Here is a 20,984-nt window from a genome sequence, read left to right on the forward strand (position 1 = left end):
CGTGAGTCACCGGTGAGTAACCGTTTGTCACTCATTTTGGGTAGGGTACGGGTAGCGTACGGGTACCCATACCCGGCCGGGTACGGGTTGCCGGGTACCCGTTTGCGACCCTGGTGCGGCCGGGTATGGGTACGGGTAAGGAATCAAAACCCGTTTTCGACCTCTGATGTGTTGTGCCTTCCTCAGGTGATGGCCAGGTGAACTTTGAGGAGTTCATGACTCTGCTGGGCCCCAAGCTCACGGCAGCTGACAATCCAGACGGATTCCTGAGCAGTGAGTTTGACACCATCTTCTGGAAGGTAGGGCCTCAACTTCAGCCTGTTCAACCAGAGTTATGGTTAACCACGACTTGCATCTCTGAGTCACGTAGAGGTGGGAACATTATTTAAGCCTTGGCCCTCGAAAGATGGGAAACATTTGCCAAAGTTACGGCTTATCATTTGTGGCACCAGATACGATTTATACAGCGGAACTTGATTGCAGTTTGTTAAATCTTCAGTTTTAGAAATTTACTTAAAATGTAGCTATTTCTAATAAAATTAATCATTATAATCAAGATTTTAAGCTGTTATGATTACATCGATATAAATGCTATAGAAAAAAAACATTAAAAGTAATTATTCTAAATCCAATGCAGAATATTGTTCAGAGGAACATTTAAAGAAATTGCATTCTCGTTAGAAATGCTGGGTGGGGGGAAAAGGCACCGTTCTTCAGTTGATAGCTAAAATAAATAAATATTGTGTCACAGTGACCCCTTTGCACGCGACCTTCCAGATAATTCGGCATCGAGCGGACGACCACGAAGACGTTTCTGAAATCGCCCGCAAATTGCACGAGAGCCCTTTTTTAATATTTCTAATCCACAAATCTTCGGTCCGTCGTGAAAGCCCCCTCGTCCCAGTGCAAAGGTCAAGCGAAGGCCCGGTGCAACTGGCTGTCACTTTACGAGCAGGGCAGTCGCCATGTCTCTGTGCAGGCAGCATGCTTAGCACACGATTTTTCCAGACAGGGCAGAAGTAACAGTAAACGTATATACGAAAAACGTGGACTTTGTAAATGAGTCGGGCAAAGTTTTTCCTGCTAATGTTCCGTATTGTGCACGTGTATGCTATGCTGTAATGAAGACACGCACACACGTAGCATGCAATTTCGGTGCGGTTTGTATAATTAAATGGGGAGATTGAAAAGCCTGAATGGAAGAACGCACGTGCCACTTGGGAGCGCGTCTGGGTATGATTTATAGAGATGCACCAGATCGCTCTGTCCAGCTTGGCAGAATGTCACCGCTGTTGTTACATCTTGTGGTAGATGTTATTTACTTTGAAGAGCCACGGTTTAGCTGTCTGAGTAAAACGTTGCGTCTCTCTCAACGTGCAATCAAACGGCTTGGCTTCAATTACACAAAATAGTACCGCGATAACATTTTTATACGACATGATGGTTAAATTGTTACATTTCTTAAACGCAATATACACTTAAGTACACACGGTCCATTATATATATAATGGCATGAACTTAACTTACCATTAGGTGGTGATTTAAATGAAGTGGTTGATCTCGCATGTCACTGCTGGGTAAGTGTGTGTTACTGTAAACACCGGTGACTGCTCAGAACATGTAGGGCAGTGGTTCTTAACCATTACTGCAGCTAGATTTGAAGCTTTCGTGACTGCAAGGATTCATACTTTCTTTCGATAAAGTCACGTAGGTAAAAAAATGAATATGAAATTAATAAAAATAAAACAATAAAAATCACGACGTTTCGGAGGCAACACAAGTCTCCGTCGTCAGGTGGGACCGTCACAGCCAGATTAGATGCAACAAATCTGGCCGTGTCTCGCGCACCCCCAGAAAGGGCATCTCGCAACCCTAGGGCTTGCATGCACTGCAGGTGAAGAACCGCTGGTGTAGGGCAACGGGCGATCTCCTTTAAGCTGCAAATCACAGACTTAGTGTACAGACGGAGGGCTTCCTTTGCGCACATCACAGAGTTATATATCCCAGAGACAGACACATCCCCAGGCAGTAAGAAAAAAACACACAAGATACAATGCAATGTACGGCTTTCCGATGTATTGTCGGGTTTGTACCGCTTGTTCTGTTGGCATAATGCCCGGCGTTTTCACTCCACGAGTCGACGAGCTTCCATAGAAACTGGATGCAGCACAGCTGCAAAGGCCTGTGTAATAGTAAAGCAGTGTATGGTGTCTCTCTAGATACTTAGCGATATTGTGTTTGGTCATAGAATTAGACAGACGCTGCCACGTGGTGCAGCAACTAAAGCTGGCCTTTTGCAGAAAATATGACACTGGTACATATAAACACTTTCAACTCTTATAAAATACATTTCCCTGTCATGTATCCGCACAAAGCGTACATGTCATTTATCTCTTTACGTGTTATGATTTAAAAAAAAGTTTATTTCATATTCAACTTATATCGTCTACACGTAAGATTTCTGGATAAAATGTAAATGTATTCGTAGGATAATACTGCTAAACACCGATACGTGACCACTTGCCCGGCACATGCATGGTGACAAAAGCGAATACTGTTTACAAATGATGATAGCAATATAACTTTGGAAATTTGACATTGAGCGGTTGCTAGAAATTGATTTGACTCGGACCTACATTCACCGAAGTGAACTTGTTTCGAGGAACATTTAAGTACCCGTACGTTTTGGTGAGAACAAAAAAAGAATGATCTTGCATTCACAATTAACGAGTCTGTTTTCGCAGCTTCTTGTAATCTCGGCATGGTTTTCCAAGTCGCGCCGCATGTTGGGCGTTCCTTCTCTGGATATTTAAACTATATTTCAACTATTTTTATTTTACCAGGCAAGGCCCACTGATATATATATAACTATTTTTCAGAAGCGACGTGGCCACCAATGATAGCTCAACGAAGTGCCTTATCATGTGGACATTTATAGAAACCTAATACTCTAAACGTGTGTTTATAAATGTGGAGGGAAAACTGGAGGATGATAAAAACAATGCACGCGACCACGGGGAGAACATGCAAACTCCAAAAATGCAGGTGTCAGGATCGGGATCGAATGCATGACCTCCTGTATATCAGGCGAGGGAGTTAACATCTCCCCACCGCCACATAGACAACTGCTTACAGCCATCTTCGGGAGCTGAATTGAGTATTCAACTTGAATTGATTATTTAACGTATAAAGATGGTCGCGGCATTGTGTGGCAAGAACTTAGAGAGAGAGAAAAAAATGCTCAACATGCAACTCACCCAGAAATTCACACTAAAACCTTCCATCCCTTGAAATTGGGAAAGTCAGCATTTTACTGTGAAGAAAACAGGACTGAAACATGCGCGTCGCTAAACATTGCCAATATTTTTTTGATTTAAAGCTTTCGTGACTGCATGATTCATATTCTTGGTTCTTTCGGTAAAGTCACGTAGAAGGGAAGTAATAAAATAATATAAGTATAAAACAATAATGTTTTATATTAATATTATTTTATTAGAAGGGAAATATAAAACATTATTGTTTTATACTTATATTATTTTATTATTTCCCTTCTACGTGACTTTACCGAAAGAAACAAGAAGATTGCCAATATTGTTTGAAGATATGACTCTTTCCTTCTGAAAAATTGCCAGAAGCTTCCTTCCCACCCAAAAAATGCGAATCCGGGCCCTGCAAGTGTCACATTACGTGAGTCAGTGGCAGCCGCATGTCAGTCATGTGATCCAGGGGGGGCAGCCCCACGTCAGTCACGTGACCTGCAGCTGCACTGAGAGTAGCTCTCGTCGTCTCCTGTGCCTGTGTTCCAGTTCAACGTGCAGCAGATGACGTTGGAGGAGCTGAAGCAGGTGATCTTCAGCGCGTTCCGCGAGCAGGTGACGATGAAGGACATCGAGACAATCATCATGAACGAGGAGGGGAGCAACATGGAGAACTCGGAGAACTACTGTGCACAGGTGGATGGTACGTTGGCCGGAGGGGATCGTTATGATTTAATTCACTCGTCGGGTGGATTTTCTGATTATCTGACGGTGGTGACAGCTCAAAAGAAAAAAAAAACTGCCCTAATCTTTTAAAGTTTGTAGTATCTGCATCATTGCATCAGACAGAGCAATTTTCATTTGGAACTGCGGCTAGAAGTGTATGATTACCCTGTGCTAGAGATCGGCCCTGGAATGTGACATCTACTTTTGAAGTCACTTCAACAAGCCGCTTTCATAATGCCCTCCCACACATTATCATGCCCTGCATGTCAATCAACTAAAAGTCTCAAATTGCCTGAACAAAAAAAATATACATCTATCGTGATGATTTTTTGTGCATTCATTGGTGGTGACCTGGGCTGAGACCATGATGAACAGCTTACGCTTAACCAATCACGGATGGCTCTGCTCGTATTCAAACCCAGGCGGGATGTCAGCCAGAGTCCAACTCAAGTGCTCTGGCCCTTGAGCCACGGAATTACATCGCAGCTGCTCATTTTAATGCAGTGGACCTCATTGAGCTACTGAGACGTGGATCCCCTTGATGATTTCACTTCAAGAGGGAACGCTTATTGAGCCGTCGGTAATATGAGCACTTGACAAGATAACAAGATGGGGCATGCCAACTTTTTTTTAACTGGTGAGATGTTTCGACTGCAGCAAAGTAGATTATCAGCCATCGTCAGTCGAAATGTCCCTAACATCATTAGGGGGGGGGGGGGTTAAGTCGGTGGAGAACCCATCAAGGGATGATGGTAGGAACAAGGTGGACAGTTCATGTAAACACATCCCAATTTCCAATCTGACTTAAGGAGCAGTACATTCCGGATGCTGGTCAGCAGACAGCATTCACACGACTCAGGTGTGGGGAGGTGTGACACAGAGGTGTGGAATGAGAGCCAGAGTTTTTTGTATTTACCGGCACATTGTGTGTGTGTGTGCGCGCACGCTTGTGGATATATGTGTGCGGCCGTGCGTGTCATCATCCAAGTGGGGAGCGGTAGTGTAGCGGTTAGTGCGCTGCACTACGAACTTGGCGACCCGGGTTCGATTCCCGCTCACGGCAAACACCAGTGACGGTTATCTGAACCGGTCCTGGGCCTCCCCTAGGTCGACTCAGCCTCAAATGAGTACCTGGTGCGGTGTGTAAACATCGCCGCTAGGGAGGCAAAGGCGGTCGGGCGTGGTGCTGGCCACCCACCCCCTCGTGTACCGTTCCGGCCTTCATAGGTGCTCGCTAACAGCACTTGCCCCTACAGTCTGTTAAGGCTATACGGGGGATCTTTGTCTTTGTCATCATCCAAAATGCAGGCATAGGAGATGAGACACATCCTGCCATCCCGTTCGAGAAAAAAACATTATTTTGTTTCAACGTTTTGCTGTTGGAGTCTCTCACACTCCATAAATGACGTCAAGCCCCGAGGTGGGGGAGGGGGGTCAGACATTTGTGACGATGTGTGACGAGGGGGGGAGGGGGGGGTTTGAGAAATATGACGTCACATCAAATGCGCAACTTCAAATAAATATTAATTAAATAGAATTGTTATAACAACACACATTTTTATTAATTTGCATTATTAACTATTTTATTATTTCAATTTACTCAGGTCACCTTTTATGTATTCCATGAAGGAGCATTTTGCTTCTCCATGGGAGAATAAATAAGCATACATTTTGTAAGTTTTTAGAATGGTTGTTATTAAACATTTTTTTCTAATGATTCTACCAGGGCTTTCATTCTGTAAAATGAATATGTGATTCATCTTCTTGGTTCTTTCGGTAAAGTCACGTAGAAGGGAAATAATAAAATAATAAAAATAAAACATAATAAAATAATTCTCACGACGTTTCGGCCACAACGCAAGCAGCCACGTCTGAGACGCTGTCTTTCCGACAGACCTCCTCTTCACCTGAGGACGGCTGCTTGCGTTGTGGCCGAAACGTCGTGAGAATTATTTAATTGTTTTATTTTTATTATTTTTATTATTTTTGTGACGCCGTGTGACGAGGGGGGGAGGGGGGAGGTCAAAAATCGGCCAAAATCGCGTGACGTCATTTATGGACGGCCCCTTAGTATTTGACCTTCTGCATACAGAACCTTTTGAACCAAGCGCCGACCGTTAGACGCCTGATCAAATCCTGGGTTAGCACCGACTTGGCACGAGAGTGATATTCGTTTAGAGTTTGCAGAAAGAGGATTGGAACGAGGTCTGCTGGAGTAAAGTGTGGAACTCCTGAGAACGAAAGAGTGTCCGCACTTTCCTAGGGCTGTGAGCACTACTCTAAATACTACTATATTTTGCCACTGATAAAAGAGATCTCATAGTGTAAATGCTTAGCCCGAGCTCTCAATACTTTGATATTGCACTGTGTTTGAGTTGTACGCCTTCTGGTGTCATCTGGTCCAACACCAATGGGGACTAGGCTCTAAAGAAAGCCGTCTCGAGTGTGGATCAATCAACTTCATGGACAGTGCATATTATTATCATTATCAGAGTTGCATCTTTTTGTTTGCTTTTTTGACTACTTGTGTTGTGGTTATTGCAAACATGATGCCTTGAATAAAGGTGTCAGTTTTGTACCAGTTGAAAAGGGTAAAAACCTACTACTACTGGTCTCATAATGTATCATAATTCCGCGCCGTCTTGTTGTGTGATCCCTGAGATCACGGAACAGTTAAGTAGAGGCACGGCGAGTGCTGTGGTGGGCTGGGGTGAAAGAAAATAAGTCTCCTTCGGTTATAGAAAAGGTTACAAAGTGTGAAACTTCTTCTTGGTTCTTTCGGTAAAGTCGCGTAGAAGGGAAGTAATAAAATAATAAAAATAAAACATAATAAAATAATTCTCACGACGTTTCGGCCACAACGCAAGCAGCCGTCTTCAGGTGAAGACGGCTGCTTGAAACGTCGTGAGAATTATTTTATTATGTTTTATGTTTATTATTTTATTACTTCCCTTCTACGTGACTTTACCGAAAGAACCAAGAAGATGAATCCCTGCAGTCACGAAAGCTTTAAATCGAAAAAAAAAAGTTTGAAACTGTTATTCCTTTGAGATTTCTTTCCCACTGGGCTCAGTGGTTTTGTTTTCGTTTTCTTCCCCATCTGGGTCAATGCTCAGTCAATGCGCCACGTGCACACTCTGCTCACAGCAGGGTTGCTCATTCACACATTTGGACAGTGCATGATGTTAAATAACACTTTACCGTGCTTTGTCAATACACTGCTGGATGAAGGCTTGCCCACGCCCAGGGACATATTTTACAATAGGCCGCAGTCGGCACTGAGGCTAGGGCCTACGAAAACTAAAAGGGCCTACGAAAAAAATGTGACCGTGTATTTTTTGTTGAATAAAGAATATTTTTACATAGCAAGGCTAAGCACGGTGTAAATACAAAGAGACAGGGTCATGTCAATATTTTTTTTCAAAAGGTGAGATAAATTAACAACACCGGAGATGAGCTCTTGGAGATGTTTTTATAGTGCAAAATTAGCAAATAACATCTTAAAATTGTGTTTTTTCGCACAATCCCATGCACAATAGAGAGTCGTAGTGCAAGGAATAACAAGGTGTTATCACGGAAGTTATCACTGAAGGTCTACGAAACAGAAGTGCCAAGGGCCTCCAAGAACCTCAATCCAGCCCTGCTCACGCCTTGTCAGTCGTGCAAGTTTGATAATTGGTTTTTTACCCTTCTATCTGGCAACAAAACTGACACCCTTTTTACAAGGAGTCATGTTTGCATAGACCGCAATACCTGCAGTCATAAATACAAACTAAAGACATAACTCTGATAATGTGCACTGTCCTTGAAGTTGATTGGTCCACACCCGAGACAGCTTTCCTTAGAGCCTAGTCTCACATGGGTTGGACCAGAAGACGCCAAAAGGCGCACAACTCAAAGACAATGCACCATCAGAGTATGAGAGCTCGGGGAAAACATCTACACTATGGGGACCTCATTTGCCAGTAAAAATATGATAATTGGTTTTTTACCCTTCTATCTGGCAACAAAACTGACACCTTTTTACAAGGAATCATGTTTGCATAGACCGCAATACCTGCAGTCATAATACAAACAAAAGAACATAACTCTGATAATGTGCACTGTGGCGTCATCTGGTCCAACCCATGTGAGACTAGGCTCTAAAGAAAGCTGTCTCGGGTGTGGACCAATCAACTTCAAGGACAGTGCACATTATCAGAGTTATGTTCTTTTGTTTGTATTATGACTGCAGGTATTGCGGTCTATGCAAACATGACTCCTTGTAAAAAGGTGTCAGTTTTGTTGCCAGATAGAAGGGTAAAAAACCAATTATCATATTTTTACTGGCAAATGAGGTTCCCATAGTGACGTGCAAGTTGTTTGACCATACTTCACCGCGCTTATCGGTGCGGGCTGGTGAACAGGGTACAGGATGGATTCAGCGATTACTAGCCGCTGGCGTTAGCCTTGATCAGGAATTGAACAGAGTTGTTGTGGATTCATATGACAGGGCAGGAAGCACTGCACAACCACTCCTTCCCAATGTCTAATATGAAGATATAATTTACCAGACCTGGATTATTGTTATATACTACAAAAATCAGTAAACCAATACTTGGCATCAGTGCAAAAGCAAAATAGGAATGCTTCCATTATATTTACTGCATACGAGGGAATAATAATTCATAATTTAATTGACTAATATTATTTCTAAGCTAACAATACATGCATATTTTTGCATGTGTACGAATACATATTCTTCAGTTTATAACCATTGCATGTAATGGGGTCACAATACTCCATCAGCCACGAGTGGCCACTCATTCAGCACAAGGGCGCCACAGTGGCGAGATGTTAACTACCTCGCCAGGTATGCAGAAGGTCGTGAGTTCGATCCCGACTCTGACGCCTGCTGTATATTTGGAGTTTGCATGTTCCCCCCGTGGTCACGTAGATTTTTCTCCAAGTCCTCCAATTTTTTTCCCTCCCACATTTAGAAACGTGTTTAGATTATTTGGCAGATATAAATGTCCACATGATAAGTCACTTCGTTGAGCTATCATTTGTGGCTAAATGACAGCTGAAAAAGAGCTTATAGCTGAGTGGGCCTTACCTGGTAAAATAAAAAAAATTGTTTAAATTTGAGAAACGGAATCAATTCTTGAATCGAATTGTGACCCTGAATCCCTTGGAGGAGGGCTTGATGAACCTTGAAACCCCGACTGTGTAACACAAATACACTAGGATGTGGCGGCACTCTGTGATGAGCTGCTGACATACAGGCCACGGCATCACATCACATCCAGTCGTATAAAAGTGAGTGATCACATTTTTTTTTTGGAAAAAAAATTAGATTTCTTTTTGGAAAAAAAATGTTCGTGCATGCCATTGAAATGCACGATAAACTTTGCTCATCAAAACGCTACCACGGAGAAAATGTATTGGCCGAGACTGTGCCAATGGACATGTGTTATGTGAAGATGAATATAGAAATGTACACTCTGGCAACGCTTGGAAAATAATACCAAAGCAGTAGACGTTTCGCCTTTGTAGAGATACATTTGAGCTACATTAGTCAGCACTCTCACTTTGCAATTGTTTTTTTTACGTTCATAAACAGTTATGTTTAATTTTGATTTAAAGCTTTCGTGACTGCAGGGATTCATATTCTTGGTTCTTTCGGTAAAGTGATGTAGAAGAGAAATATTAAAATAAAATATAAAGCAATCATCATCAGGTGATGATTGCTTGTGTTGCAGTCGAAACGTCGTGAGCATTTTTATTGTTTTATATTTTTATTATTTTATTATTTCCCTACTACGTGACTTTACCGAAAGAACCAAGAATATAATTATGTTTAAGTTACATGGAATTACAACTCTGACTGGAAATCACGCTTCGGCTGAATTGGGTTTGATAGAAAATGATACATGTAATGACATGCACGAGCAGTGGCGAATGAGACATTTATTTCGATAGAAATATGGGTCCTGTGGGTCCAGAAAATGTACCCGTTGTGGAATGACCATCACTGTTGCACGATAGCTATGGGTGCAATATATCACAAAGCGTAGAGAGACCCTGCTCTAAAATGTATTTGAGAAACAAAATTGCTCCCACCAAAAAGCAGTCATATTTGTGTAAATATTAATTAATAAAATGTATAGTATTGCTTTCCCAAACTTGACCTTGAAAATGTGTAGTAGATGATGTTGTTGTTGTTGTATGTGTGATTACCACGATGTAGTACCCTCTTCAAATATTTAACGTGTTCTGCGCATCTACAGTAAAGAGTGCCATTGACATTCAAATCGTTCGCGGGGCCTCCGATTATAAATAATTGTTCCGGTGTGAACCATAATATATTCATAAACTCATTATTTAGAGGCTGAGAAACTGATTTCTGGCAGTGAAGCGAGGGTAGATATTGAGCTCTTTACTATCCGACCGAATGAATAGCTCACAGACAAGGCAAAGCCTCATTATTTAGACATCACTGCTCAAATTAACGACAGCTGCAATGTGAGCGATAACAACCATACATTATGGATGCACTTGACCCGACTTTATGATTTGCCCAAGTGCTGAACGTGCTGGTCCCGTCTTAGAGAATTGCACAGTCCATCTGTGCTCCAGAACTGGATTAGAATGATGGGTTAGAGAGACGGGGATTGCATCTGCTACTCCGCGCGGCAGAATCGCCTGCCATGCAGAGGCTGTCCCACCTGTAAACCCGGCCTGGATCGCACAGGCAGGGTGCAGTGCGAACACTTTATCTCTCTGATGTTTTGCTAATAATGATTTAGTACGTATGGTGTTCACGCCGTGCTTTTACTGGTAGGAACCTCCTGGTTACACCAGCCCACAGGGGATTATTGTGTCCGTCGTGCAGGGAGGGGCTGGGTGGGGAGGGGCTGAGTGGAGAGGGTGGGGAGGGGAGGGGCTGTGTGGGGAGGGTGGGGAGGGGCTGGGTGGGGTGGGGAGGAGCTGGGTGGGGAGGGTGGGGCTGAGTGGGGGGTGGCTGGTCACCCCGTGGTGCCCTTATAAAACTCAACGTTTAACCTACTAACGCCGGCTTGTGCCCGCCCTCACAGTTGGGCATATTTGCGGAATACACCACGCCGCCGTTGACTCTGGCCATTGACCGAGCAACCCAACGTTCCTACCAGCTCCCTCCACAGGAATGTGTTATCAAGCGAAGGTGCTATACGTTCCACCGACAGTCTGTGGTAGTTCTACAGGCGGGGGGGGGGGGGGGAGGGGGGCGATGCTGCTGTGAGTAAAATCCCAACTGAGTAATTTGCGGGTGATTTATTTTTCTAATATTGGAACATTTGGACCCGTGACCATGGCACACGATGGGCCCACTTTTTTGGAATGAGGTCACGGGAGCTTTCACGATCACTGTATAGCAGGTGGCGCGGACACAGCTGCAGTGATAACCACGGTGGCCTGCCGGAAACGAACTGCAGGCATCAACAGCAAGTGACGAACGCGCCGTCGCTTGTTGTCCTTCCCCCACACCGACGATTAGCTACGTACGGTGCGGAAGAAGTTCAACATATGGTGACGTACACGTGACGTGCTTTTTCGGTTCTTCAGCGCGGTGTCCAAACGTTTTCACTCCACGTGCTGTGTGAGCTTCTCCGGGAACTGAATTCCACTTGAAGAAGCTCCGAGCACGTGGAGTGAAATCTCGGGGATTGACCGTGAATTCGGTTGAATGCCATTAAATACAGCTCCTGAAGAAAAGCTCCCAGCACCACGTGGCCAAATGTCAGACCTAACGAGCGAACAGCACACGACGCAACCCGAAAATAAAGGATTTAAAATTAACCCGTAAAAACAAAGTTTTTCACTCTAAATCCTTTATATGCGTGGCGGCTAGAGTCCTCTCGTCCTCTGGCTTGAGATGGCTGCCACCTATGGGTCAGATGATTGTCTGCCAGCATTAAGCAATTGGTAATTAAATATTTATTTATTTTCCCCTAAACAGTGTAAAATTTAGGAAAAAAAATTTCTCGAAAATTAATTGTCACGCACAACGAGTCTGTGTGCAAAATGTCAGCTCGATTGGATCACGGGAAGTGGGTTAAAAAACGACCGAAAGATTTGCACGGTCGTAAGCAAGCAAGCACGCAAGCAAGCAAGCGAACTTAATATAAAGGATTTAAAAACCACATCGCAGAGCCGAACATCGCCTCAACAATAACCCACGTCGTTGGAAACGCTTTGCATAATTCACTCGCCCCAATTAACTTTTGTTGTGCAAAGGGTTTTGCTTCAAGGCTTTTAGAATGTTCCAACGAGAAAACTGTGGCTGTAAGCATTACAATGTATTTGGGGAGTTTGCTTCAATCGTCGTTCACTAAAGTGGAACAGAAAGAACATACTTTTGTCAAACTTTCTAAGACATAGCCAGGGGTACAGCTGCGAAAGTACAAAACTGAGGCATTGACCCGGATGTTTGTGCGACAAAGGAGGCCAGAGGCTGAAAATGTTCTTAGCCAGCTGCCGAAGATGGCATATGGCATTGTGTTGTCATTTTAGTGCACTCATCGGGACCATTGCTACAAATGGCTCCCAAGATCTGGTGTAAAGCCAGCAGCTAACGTGGAGATAATGAAATGCTACGAAGCTTCCCATTGCTACACCAACTCGCGTTGGTTATTTGTGGTGTGTCACGTGTTGCCCTTGCGATGCTGGCGATGAGAGGACCACGTGACTGGGTTTATCCTGCTTCATAAGTGTGGCTGACAATTACATTTTTTTTCTTAAATCTAATCTTTCTTTTTAATGCTGCTTGTGTTGTGGCCGAAACGTCGTGAGAATTATTTTATTATGTTTTATTTTTATTATTTTATTATTTCCCTTCTACGTGACTTTACCGAAAGCACCAAGAAGATGTTATTTTCTTATTTTACACGGACCCCCCCCCTCCCCCCCCCATGTATTAGTAGCCTCACGCCCCACCACAGCTCCATGGAGCGCAGTTTGGGAACCACTGCCCTGAGTCGACTCACATCTCCCTTCTCCCCGTCATCTCCCTAAATAAAACTCCCCTCACACCCCTGCCTCCGATTCACTCGTTCTCCAGAGTTTGGACGCTTTGCTCGAAAGGCGATGTTTGGTACCACCTCACCAACAGACGTGCTGACGTCATCTGTTTGTGTTTTCACATCTGGTTCTCCTATCCCCATTGGTGGTGGCACATGCCTGTAAACCAGGGGTCGGGAACCTTATTGACTGGTAGAGCCATAAAAGCCAAATATTTCTAAATATATTTTATTGAGAGCCATATAGTATTTTTTACGTATAATAAATTAAATATGTCTTACTTTTAATGCGACTTCTGGTGCTGCATGGTTTTGCTGATGGCCTTGTAGTCTGGTTCATACGTGGTGAGGTTGAGCTTCATGCAGGCGTGACCCGTGAAATTTATCTTCAAAACTAATTTCTGTTTACTTTAAAATGACACAGTATTATTAAGCAATATCACAAGTATTTTAAAATCAGTTCCAAACTGATTTTTTTATTATTAATTTTTTTTTCAACTCAAAATTGTCTGGGAGCCATATGCCGTCACTGGAAGAGCCATATATGGCTCGCGAGCCATAGGTTCCCGACCGCTGCTGTAAACCATCACTTTTAGAGGCAGCGAGGGTTTGGTGGGTCACACAAATGTTGTGAAACTCCCTTTCCTGTTGGCATCGAGGTGCCATCACCTTGGCTCTTCAGGCGTAGGCGGTACAGCAAATTCTAGATTTGAAGTTTTCGTGACTGCAAGGATTCATACTCTTTGATTTGTTTCGGTAAAGTCACGTAGGTAAAACATTTCAATAAATTAACTCACGACGATTCGAAGCAACACAAGCCTCCGCCATCAGGTGTAACTGCTCCGGTCAAATTGCTGTTACACCTGATGACGGAGGCTTGTGTTGCTTCCGAAACGTCGTGAGTTAATTTATTATAATTTTTTACCGACGTGATATTTACCGAAAAAAACAAAGAGTATTCGGTACAGCAAGTGGACTAATCGCCATCTGTTTCCATCTGTACGGGGATAGAATGTTGCCTTCCCGCACGTGTGAGCTTTCCCTGGGCGCTCCGGTTTCTTCCCACTGATATAATGAACACACTAATCGTTAATTTATTGAAAGCAGCTTACAATAATAAAAAAAGACAATGCATGACCCTCCTGAAGGATTCATACGACTCGCTGCGGCTTTAATGGATAAATCGGTAATTCCATTTGAACAATTAATTTAATGCATTTCTACACCCCCTCGCAGTTTTGTTTGACCTGGAGGACTGCAAACAGCTGAAGGAATTGCTTCATGGAGTGGACGCGCATAATCTAAACACGGTGCGGTTTATTCTTTGGTTATTTCGGTTAAGTCACGTCTAAAGATAAAATAATAAATTAAAATAATAGCAAATTACGACGTTTCGATTGCAACACAAGCAATCATCATCAGGCATAAAAGAAATAGCAACAAAAAATCTAACTAGAAAACTATAGACAGACATACAAGCAGACAGACATCACAAGGACACACAGAGAGAGGGGTCGTTTCTGTGACGGTCCCTTAAATAAACGACCCCTCTCTTTGTGCCAATATGTGTCCTCTCTCTGTGTGTCCTTGTGATGTCTGTCTGCTTGTATGTCTGTCTATAGTTTTCTAGTTAGATTTTTTGTTGCTATTTCTTTTATGCCTGATGATTGCTTGTGTTGCAATCGAAACGTCGTAATTTGCTATTATTTTAATTTATTATTTTATCTTTAGACGTGACTTAACCGAAAGATTAATTCCTGCAGTCACGAAAGCTCCAAAATTAAGAACGGTGCGCTTTGTGAAGTGGGGGCGGGGGGAGTGAACAGGGTGGGGAGACTTCGTTTCAAGGGGAAAGGGAGTGGTGGGCGATGTCTCTGAGCCAACATCCGTGCCCCTCCCCACCACCACCACCCATAACTGTGAGCTGAGACGCAAAGGGATCTGGGAAAGGGTGCAAAGGGGCCCTTTTGCATTTAAAACTTTTCTGCCGAAATCTCGTCTCACCTTCGTATTTACTTGAATGCAGATGAACAGGCGTGACGCTCGTGAGATGTATATTGTTTTATTCTTCAGAGCTGTTATATAACTTACAGATATGAAGAAAAATGTGTGCCTTGGACCTTGAAAGTGGGTTTTTTTTCCCAATAGTGGCTCAATACATCCTTATTTTCTGTTTTATCCCACGGACATACCTTGCTAGAGCCCTCCATTCACAAAAATACATTTTATATGTATTTTTACTTGGCCCATAATACAAAGAACGCATTCGGAACGTACGTTTAAAAAGTACAGGAGTCAGCTTGCTGTATGTTTCCTCGCGTGACCTTGCATTGCCAAGGGCATTTTCGCGAAGTGCTACACAGTCCAGAGCGCACGAATTCAAATTCATTGCTGACTGCGTCCCGGAAAGAGAAAGTTAAATCAGCCCTGAAACATTGTGCTCATTTTGGTAAAATGCATTTCTGAACTTTACTCAGATTTATATAATTGTGATCTTTTGAATGCGCTGTGGTAAAATTGTGCGCAAGTTAAACATGAGCGAGTGGCTCAGGCGTAATGCCCATTGTCACAGCACAGGGACAAACGATTTTGAAATATTTTTCCTGGTTCAAGTGCTTAGATGACCACGTGAAGTCACCCCATACTCTTAGGTTTTTTCGGTAAAGTCACGTAGGTAAAAAATAAAATTAAAATTAATAAAAGTAATAATAGAAATCAAATAAAATAATAAATCACGAAATTTCGGAGGCAACACAAGTCTCCGTCATCAGGTGGGACCATCACAGCTAGATTTACTGTATCTTGAAATGTTTTGCCTCACTTGATACAGTAAATTTAGCTGTGACGGTCCCACCTGATGACGGAGACTTGTGTTGCCTTCGAAACGTCGTGATTTTTTATTTTATTTTATTTCTATTATTACTTTTATTAATTTTATTTTTTACCTACGTGACTTTACCGAAAAAACCTAAGAGTATGAATCCTTGCAGTCACGAAAGCTTCAATTCTAGAAGTCACCCCATCTTAATAAGTGACTTCTTTGATTGTTTTCAGGACTGTCAGTAATTGCTGAACAAAAAATACCATCAAATAATCACAGTCATGTATTTACAGCTAATAATCCCTTTTACCCCAGTTCTATTATATTTGGATGAACATTTCTCTCAACACATATTAAACAAAATGAAACTCTTTCAGGGAGCCATGCTTGTGGGTGTGGTAAGAGAGGCCTAGCTAAAAAGTGGAAACTGCTGGGATCATTCCCAAGAGTGACCCCGATCGATGCTCTGTGGTCTCGTGAAGGTGTGTAATGAGGACCTCTGCACTCTTTCGTGTTTGTGCTGATATCTTTATTAATGCACAATCTGTACGATCAATAAACAAGGGCAAAGCTGGCACGATTTGCTTATTGCATTAGAGTTTTATTGGCCAAACCCATGAACAATCTCTTATCATGATGTTCCTTATTTTTTCTTTTATACGTATTGTTTAAAAAATAATAATTGCGTGAATGTTCTTCGTGGAAAGTTGTGGATAGAGTGGATTAGTGAGGACATAGCGGTTGGAGGAGGTGGTTGAACGCATCATCATCATTATCATCATGTTTTTGTGGTGCAAATGTCCAAACTCGCCAAAGGCGACGGTGTTGTTTTCGCAGTGAGCTGGCGGTATTACGCGCGAGGTTTTACGCGCGAGCAGAGCGCGTGGGTCGCCGCGAGCCACGCACGGGTCGTAGTCGGGAGTTGATTTGTGTCTGTAGAAGCCGGTACGCCGCTGATCGGCGAGGTGGGACGGAGCTGGTCGATGGAGAGACTCTTGGTTGCGGCCAAAGACACGCACACTTACAAGTGTTTTTACCGACGTGACTTTACCGAAAAAAACAAAGAGCATTTGGTTGCTATTAATTTCCACGTGACAAGCCACTTCGTTTATCATTTGTGGCCAGGTCGTTTCTGAACAAGAGCTATACAGCTCAGTGGGCGCCTCACCTGGTACACTAAAAAAATAGTTTCAAATAGTTTAGTGAGCGCAGTGCGCTAACCGCTACACGAGCACAGATACAGCACTCCTGTTCACCCTCTCAGTGCTCCACGCGGCTCTAAGCTGTGAGCCATGTGCCGGCCTTGCATGTGTGTCTGGAGGACAGGACGCGGACTAAACGACCTCCCGCCCGCCACAAGCCAATCGCAATCCAGCGGTGTTCACGCCGCTATTGCACAAAATTCAGTCCCATCCGTGCTGCAACGACTGAACGCAATTTCCTACACACTCGTTGGCAAAGGGCGCGATCACGTGCACACAACCACCTTTACCCACAATCCACTCCTCCGTCATCCACTTGTCACATGAATTCTGTGCGCGTACCCGCCAGCCAAGTGGAGTGTGTCCGCTGTGAGCGTTTGTTGTCTGACCGCGAACACGTTGAGCGTTAAACAAAAAAACGTCTCTTTCTGTTGCAGTTTACCCGGGCAGGCGGAACAGGCAAACGTGCGTGCGCAAGAGCCTCATCTGCGCGTTCGCCGTGGCGTTCATCATCAGCGTCATGCTCATCGCCGCCAATCAGATCCTGCGCAGCGGCATGCAGTGAACCCCGGCTGCCGTGGGTCGGAGGAAACGTCGTGGACCAGCATCCGTGGTCTCTCTCAAGAGGCCCGCCGAGCAATTCAAGCCGAGGGAGGCGTCATCAACGGGACCAGCGCAGCATCACCTTCGTTTTCCTAAATGTGTATGATTAAGTAAAGTATTTATTTTTAGATTTATAACGAAAAACACGAAAAAAACATGCTTTTGGTGAAACGCACCGTTGTGGCACACTTGACCTGAATTAGACTCTTTGTTTTGCGTGTGCTCCGAGCAAGGAATCTGAGCGAGCGTGAGAATGCTGGCTGCCTTGGTGGCGTGGAATATCTCGCGCTAAACAGCTCTCATTGCCCAGAGCCGGCGGGATCACTCACTGTAGTCCACAGTGGTTTGTCCACTATAAACAAGACAGGCAGCGGCGGCGGTGGCGTGCAGATGTGTTTATCTACTGACAACAACTGCTGACGCCAAGGACAGCGTTTGCGTGGAAATTGCACACTTTAATACACCGGGAAAACAAAACAAAAAGAAGACGAACACGTGTGGATTGGATGTATTACTTATCTAAGGGAATATGCAATGTTTGTATATAAGAGCGACTGGGATTTCACACGGTGAGGATGCCGAATGCAGTTGTTTCCACAGTGCGCTGTGTTGACTGCATGTGCACACTGCGCAAGTGCATGCAGCCCACTGGATCCCGGCTCATTGCTTCGAAGCTACGAGGTCTACATTTCAGGGCCAGTCATGCAACTCATTTCTGCTCCACCAACAGCAGCAGGTGCTGGAGGTTTGCTGTGACCAACGCTACTTGCGCTCATTGCAACAACAAAAAACGACCTGCGATAGGACAACTCTTCAAGAACACAGAGGATTGTGCGTCAACGTCATTTCTGTTTTTGTTTTAATATTTTCTTAACAATCGTGAGTTATGCTCATTAAATGAATTATGATTGCTTAACCAAACCCGTCTCTTTGGAGACACAAGTGTATATTTCTATAAGCTGCCCTCATTTCACGTCGACCAACTTGAACGCGCCTTATCGCATCCAACAGCGCGTGCGTTAGAAAATATCAGCAGAGCTTTGTTGATGATGTTGTTGTTGTTGGTGCTGCTTTGGATGCGGCTCTGGAGGGAAGAGAGGGGAAGGGGGCCGCGTCGACTGACCTCTTAATCGAAACAACCTGGGCCCAAGCAGTGGGTACCCTTCCACCCGCCGATTGTGTGCATCTCTAAACTCGGAGGAGGTCAAGCTGGCGTGCCAGAGGTGCCGTGTTGGCTGCTTCACAATTTGGTTGACGAAAGGCAGTCAGTCAGAGCTCATACAGATCCCGCATTTGTAGAACAGCACAACAACAAAAAATCCATGTTATGTTTCTCTCGGCTGCTATGCCGTGGAAATCTAAATACGTGATAATGAAACTCACCGGCGTAATAAGTAAGCGTAGAAATGTAGTTTATAAAATATATATATAAATGACGTGTGTTAATAACACGTGTAGTAGTAATAACACAAATGGAAGTACATTTCGCCACTTTTATGAAATACTCGTAAATGCAACCCAGAGAATGTTCAACAGACGTACGCATAAATACCGTAAGTTACAAGTTTCTCCACTTCATACGTGATGCTAATTAGAGTTACTTTGCATTGATCCCAGTTGATAAAGTTAACGTCTCTGAAATTCCCGACGATGTTTCCGCGCGTAAAAAAAAACCTGCCACCCCGTCAAGGTCTTTATCGAATGCCCCTTTGGAAGATTATACGACGAAAAAAATTGGTTTGCCAACTAACAAAAAAGAGATATGTTGCACAATATTTTGTAGAAAATAATAAGTGTTAGCTGTTAGATTTTTTTTTGTTACGGTGTAATATTATCCCATTAGTTTTTTTTGTTGGGAGGGAGGGGGCAGAAACCATCAGCGGTGTTTATCGGGTTGCTGAAACGTTGAAGAATCCAAAAAACGATGACCTAGTTTGTGAAATACAGCGAGTGAAGCTGTCAATGACAGATTAGGTGTGGAACATACAAGCAAACGCACTTAGAAAGGGTTTATTTTATTTAAATGGGAAAATGTAACGTGAATCAATTGATTCAAACAAAACAATTACCACAACAATTTTTTTCTCAGTATACCAAGAGCAATATTGCTTTTTCTTCTGTCTCCGGAACAAAATTCTAAGTTATTTTGTTCGATTCATTCCACTGGGAGATCCTTCTAGGACCGGTCAAACAGAAAACTTACAACACGTAGAAAAGATACAACTATAGACTATGAAATGTTTAGATGATATGAATAGATTTTTTTAAAAGACACACACATACATTTTATTACATAACTCTTTAAAGAGATGGCAATTCCCTGGAATGACATTCACGTGAACTGCTGTTCATGGGTATTTCTGGGGGAGGTACTGTAACAAAGCATCAGCAGGAATGTTTTAACTCGATGGCTCAAATTGATTAGAAAAGCTCTTTTTTAAGTTGAGTTGTAGCCTATGATTGCACTATAACTTAACGTGACTATTATTTATTAATCAGGTTGCCTGCACCTGTATATATTGTATCATATTGACTTAAACAAAAAAATCCATGCAATAAACATTTTTTTAAATAGCTGCCTGACTTCATAATGATGTAGGGTTAAACATGTTTTAAAGATTTAAAAAAAAACAGTGCAAATAAGTAATACATCGCACTGTGCGCTCACTCAAAGATTAACTTTGTTAGGCTTTGCAAAATATATAGACAGAGAATTCATGCTTTGCAATTTCTACGTTCTGTTTTTGAGCTTTGAAAGCACGGTGCGTGTAATATATCCGTACAATGTACATGTAATACCCTACAGTCTAGTGTATATACATGTACATTTCAAGTATGTGCATATATATACTGCGTGATGTAAATACATTGTGTGCTTCGGGGTACACATACGAAAAAGGGCTTAAAACAGTCAATTGCATCACGTAATAGGTATGTATCAGCAACGTCTCATACTTGTGCATGTTCGTTCTAAGTGAACCCTTCACAGTATATACGCAGTACGTGTACATAACTCACACCAGCCATTGTCAAAAAAAACGTGTCCTAACTTGTATCCACGTTTCCAGGACAGATCTCTTTCTTAGCCGACGCTATGGTACGTGTTTATATATATATATTTGTGTGTGTGTGTGCGCTCAGTGCAATAACAAGTGTGTGTTACTGCTGCTGCTAGTGACGACGACTTAAAGACACGTGCTGTGTGTGTGTGTATCCACGTGGCCCTCTCCGTGTGCGTGGTGAAGAGCGATGGACACGTATCGGTGGTTCCAATAGCTGGGACCCTCTCCTTACATTCCCCGACACGACGATCGGATATGCATTCTGTGTTTCCAAT

At 43.2% G+C, this 20,984-nt stretch overlaps 1 protein-coding gene across 3 annotated transcripts in view; it reads left to right on the forward strand.

The window, feature by feature from the left end:
* Positions 1–20,219, forward strand: part of CABP7 (calcium binding protein 7) — an 89,118-nt gene extending 68,899 nt beyond the window's left edge. For 2 of the 3 annotated variants that reach the window (XM_061562058.1, XM_061562059.1), the window contains 3 exons: positions 187–299; positions 3,777–3,960; positions 17,482–20,219. In XM_061562058.1, the coding sequence (XP_061418042.1) occupies positions 187–299; positions 3,777–3,960; positions 17,482–17,609 (425 nt within the window). In that variant the 3' untranslated portion in view covers positions 17,610–20,219. The remainder of the gene's footprint in view (positions 1–186; positions 300–3,776; positions 3,961–17,481) is intronic. The other variant, XM_061562060.1, reaches the window with a different exon arrangement.
* Positions 20,220–20,984: the final 765 nt, after the last annotated feature.

This window comes from Lethenteron reissneri, chromosome 28 (assembly GCF_015708825.2).
Source record: "Lethenteron reissneri isolate LAM-NWPU_2019-01 chromosome 28, ASM1570882v1, whole genome shotgun sequence".
In the NCBI taxonomy this organism is placed as follows: Eukaryota; Metazoa; Chordata; class Hyperoartia; order Petromyzontiformes; family Petromyzontidae; genus Lethenteron; species Lethenteron reissneri.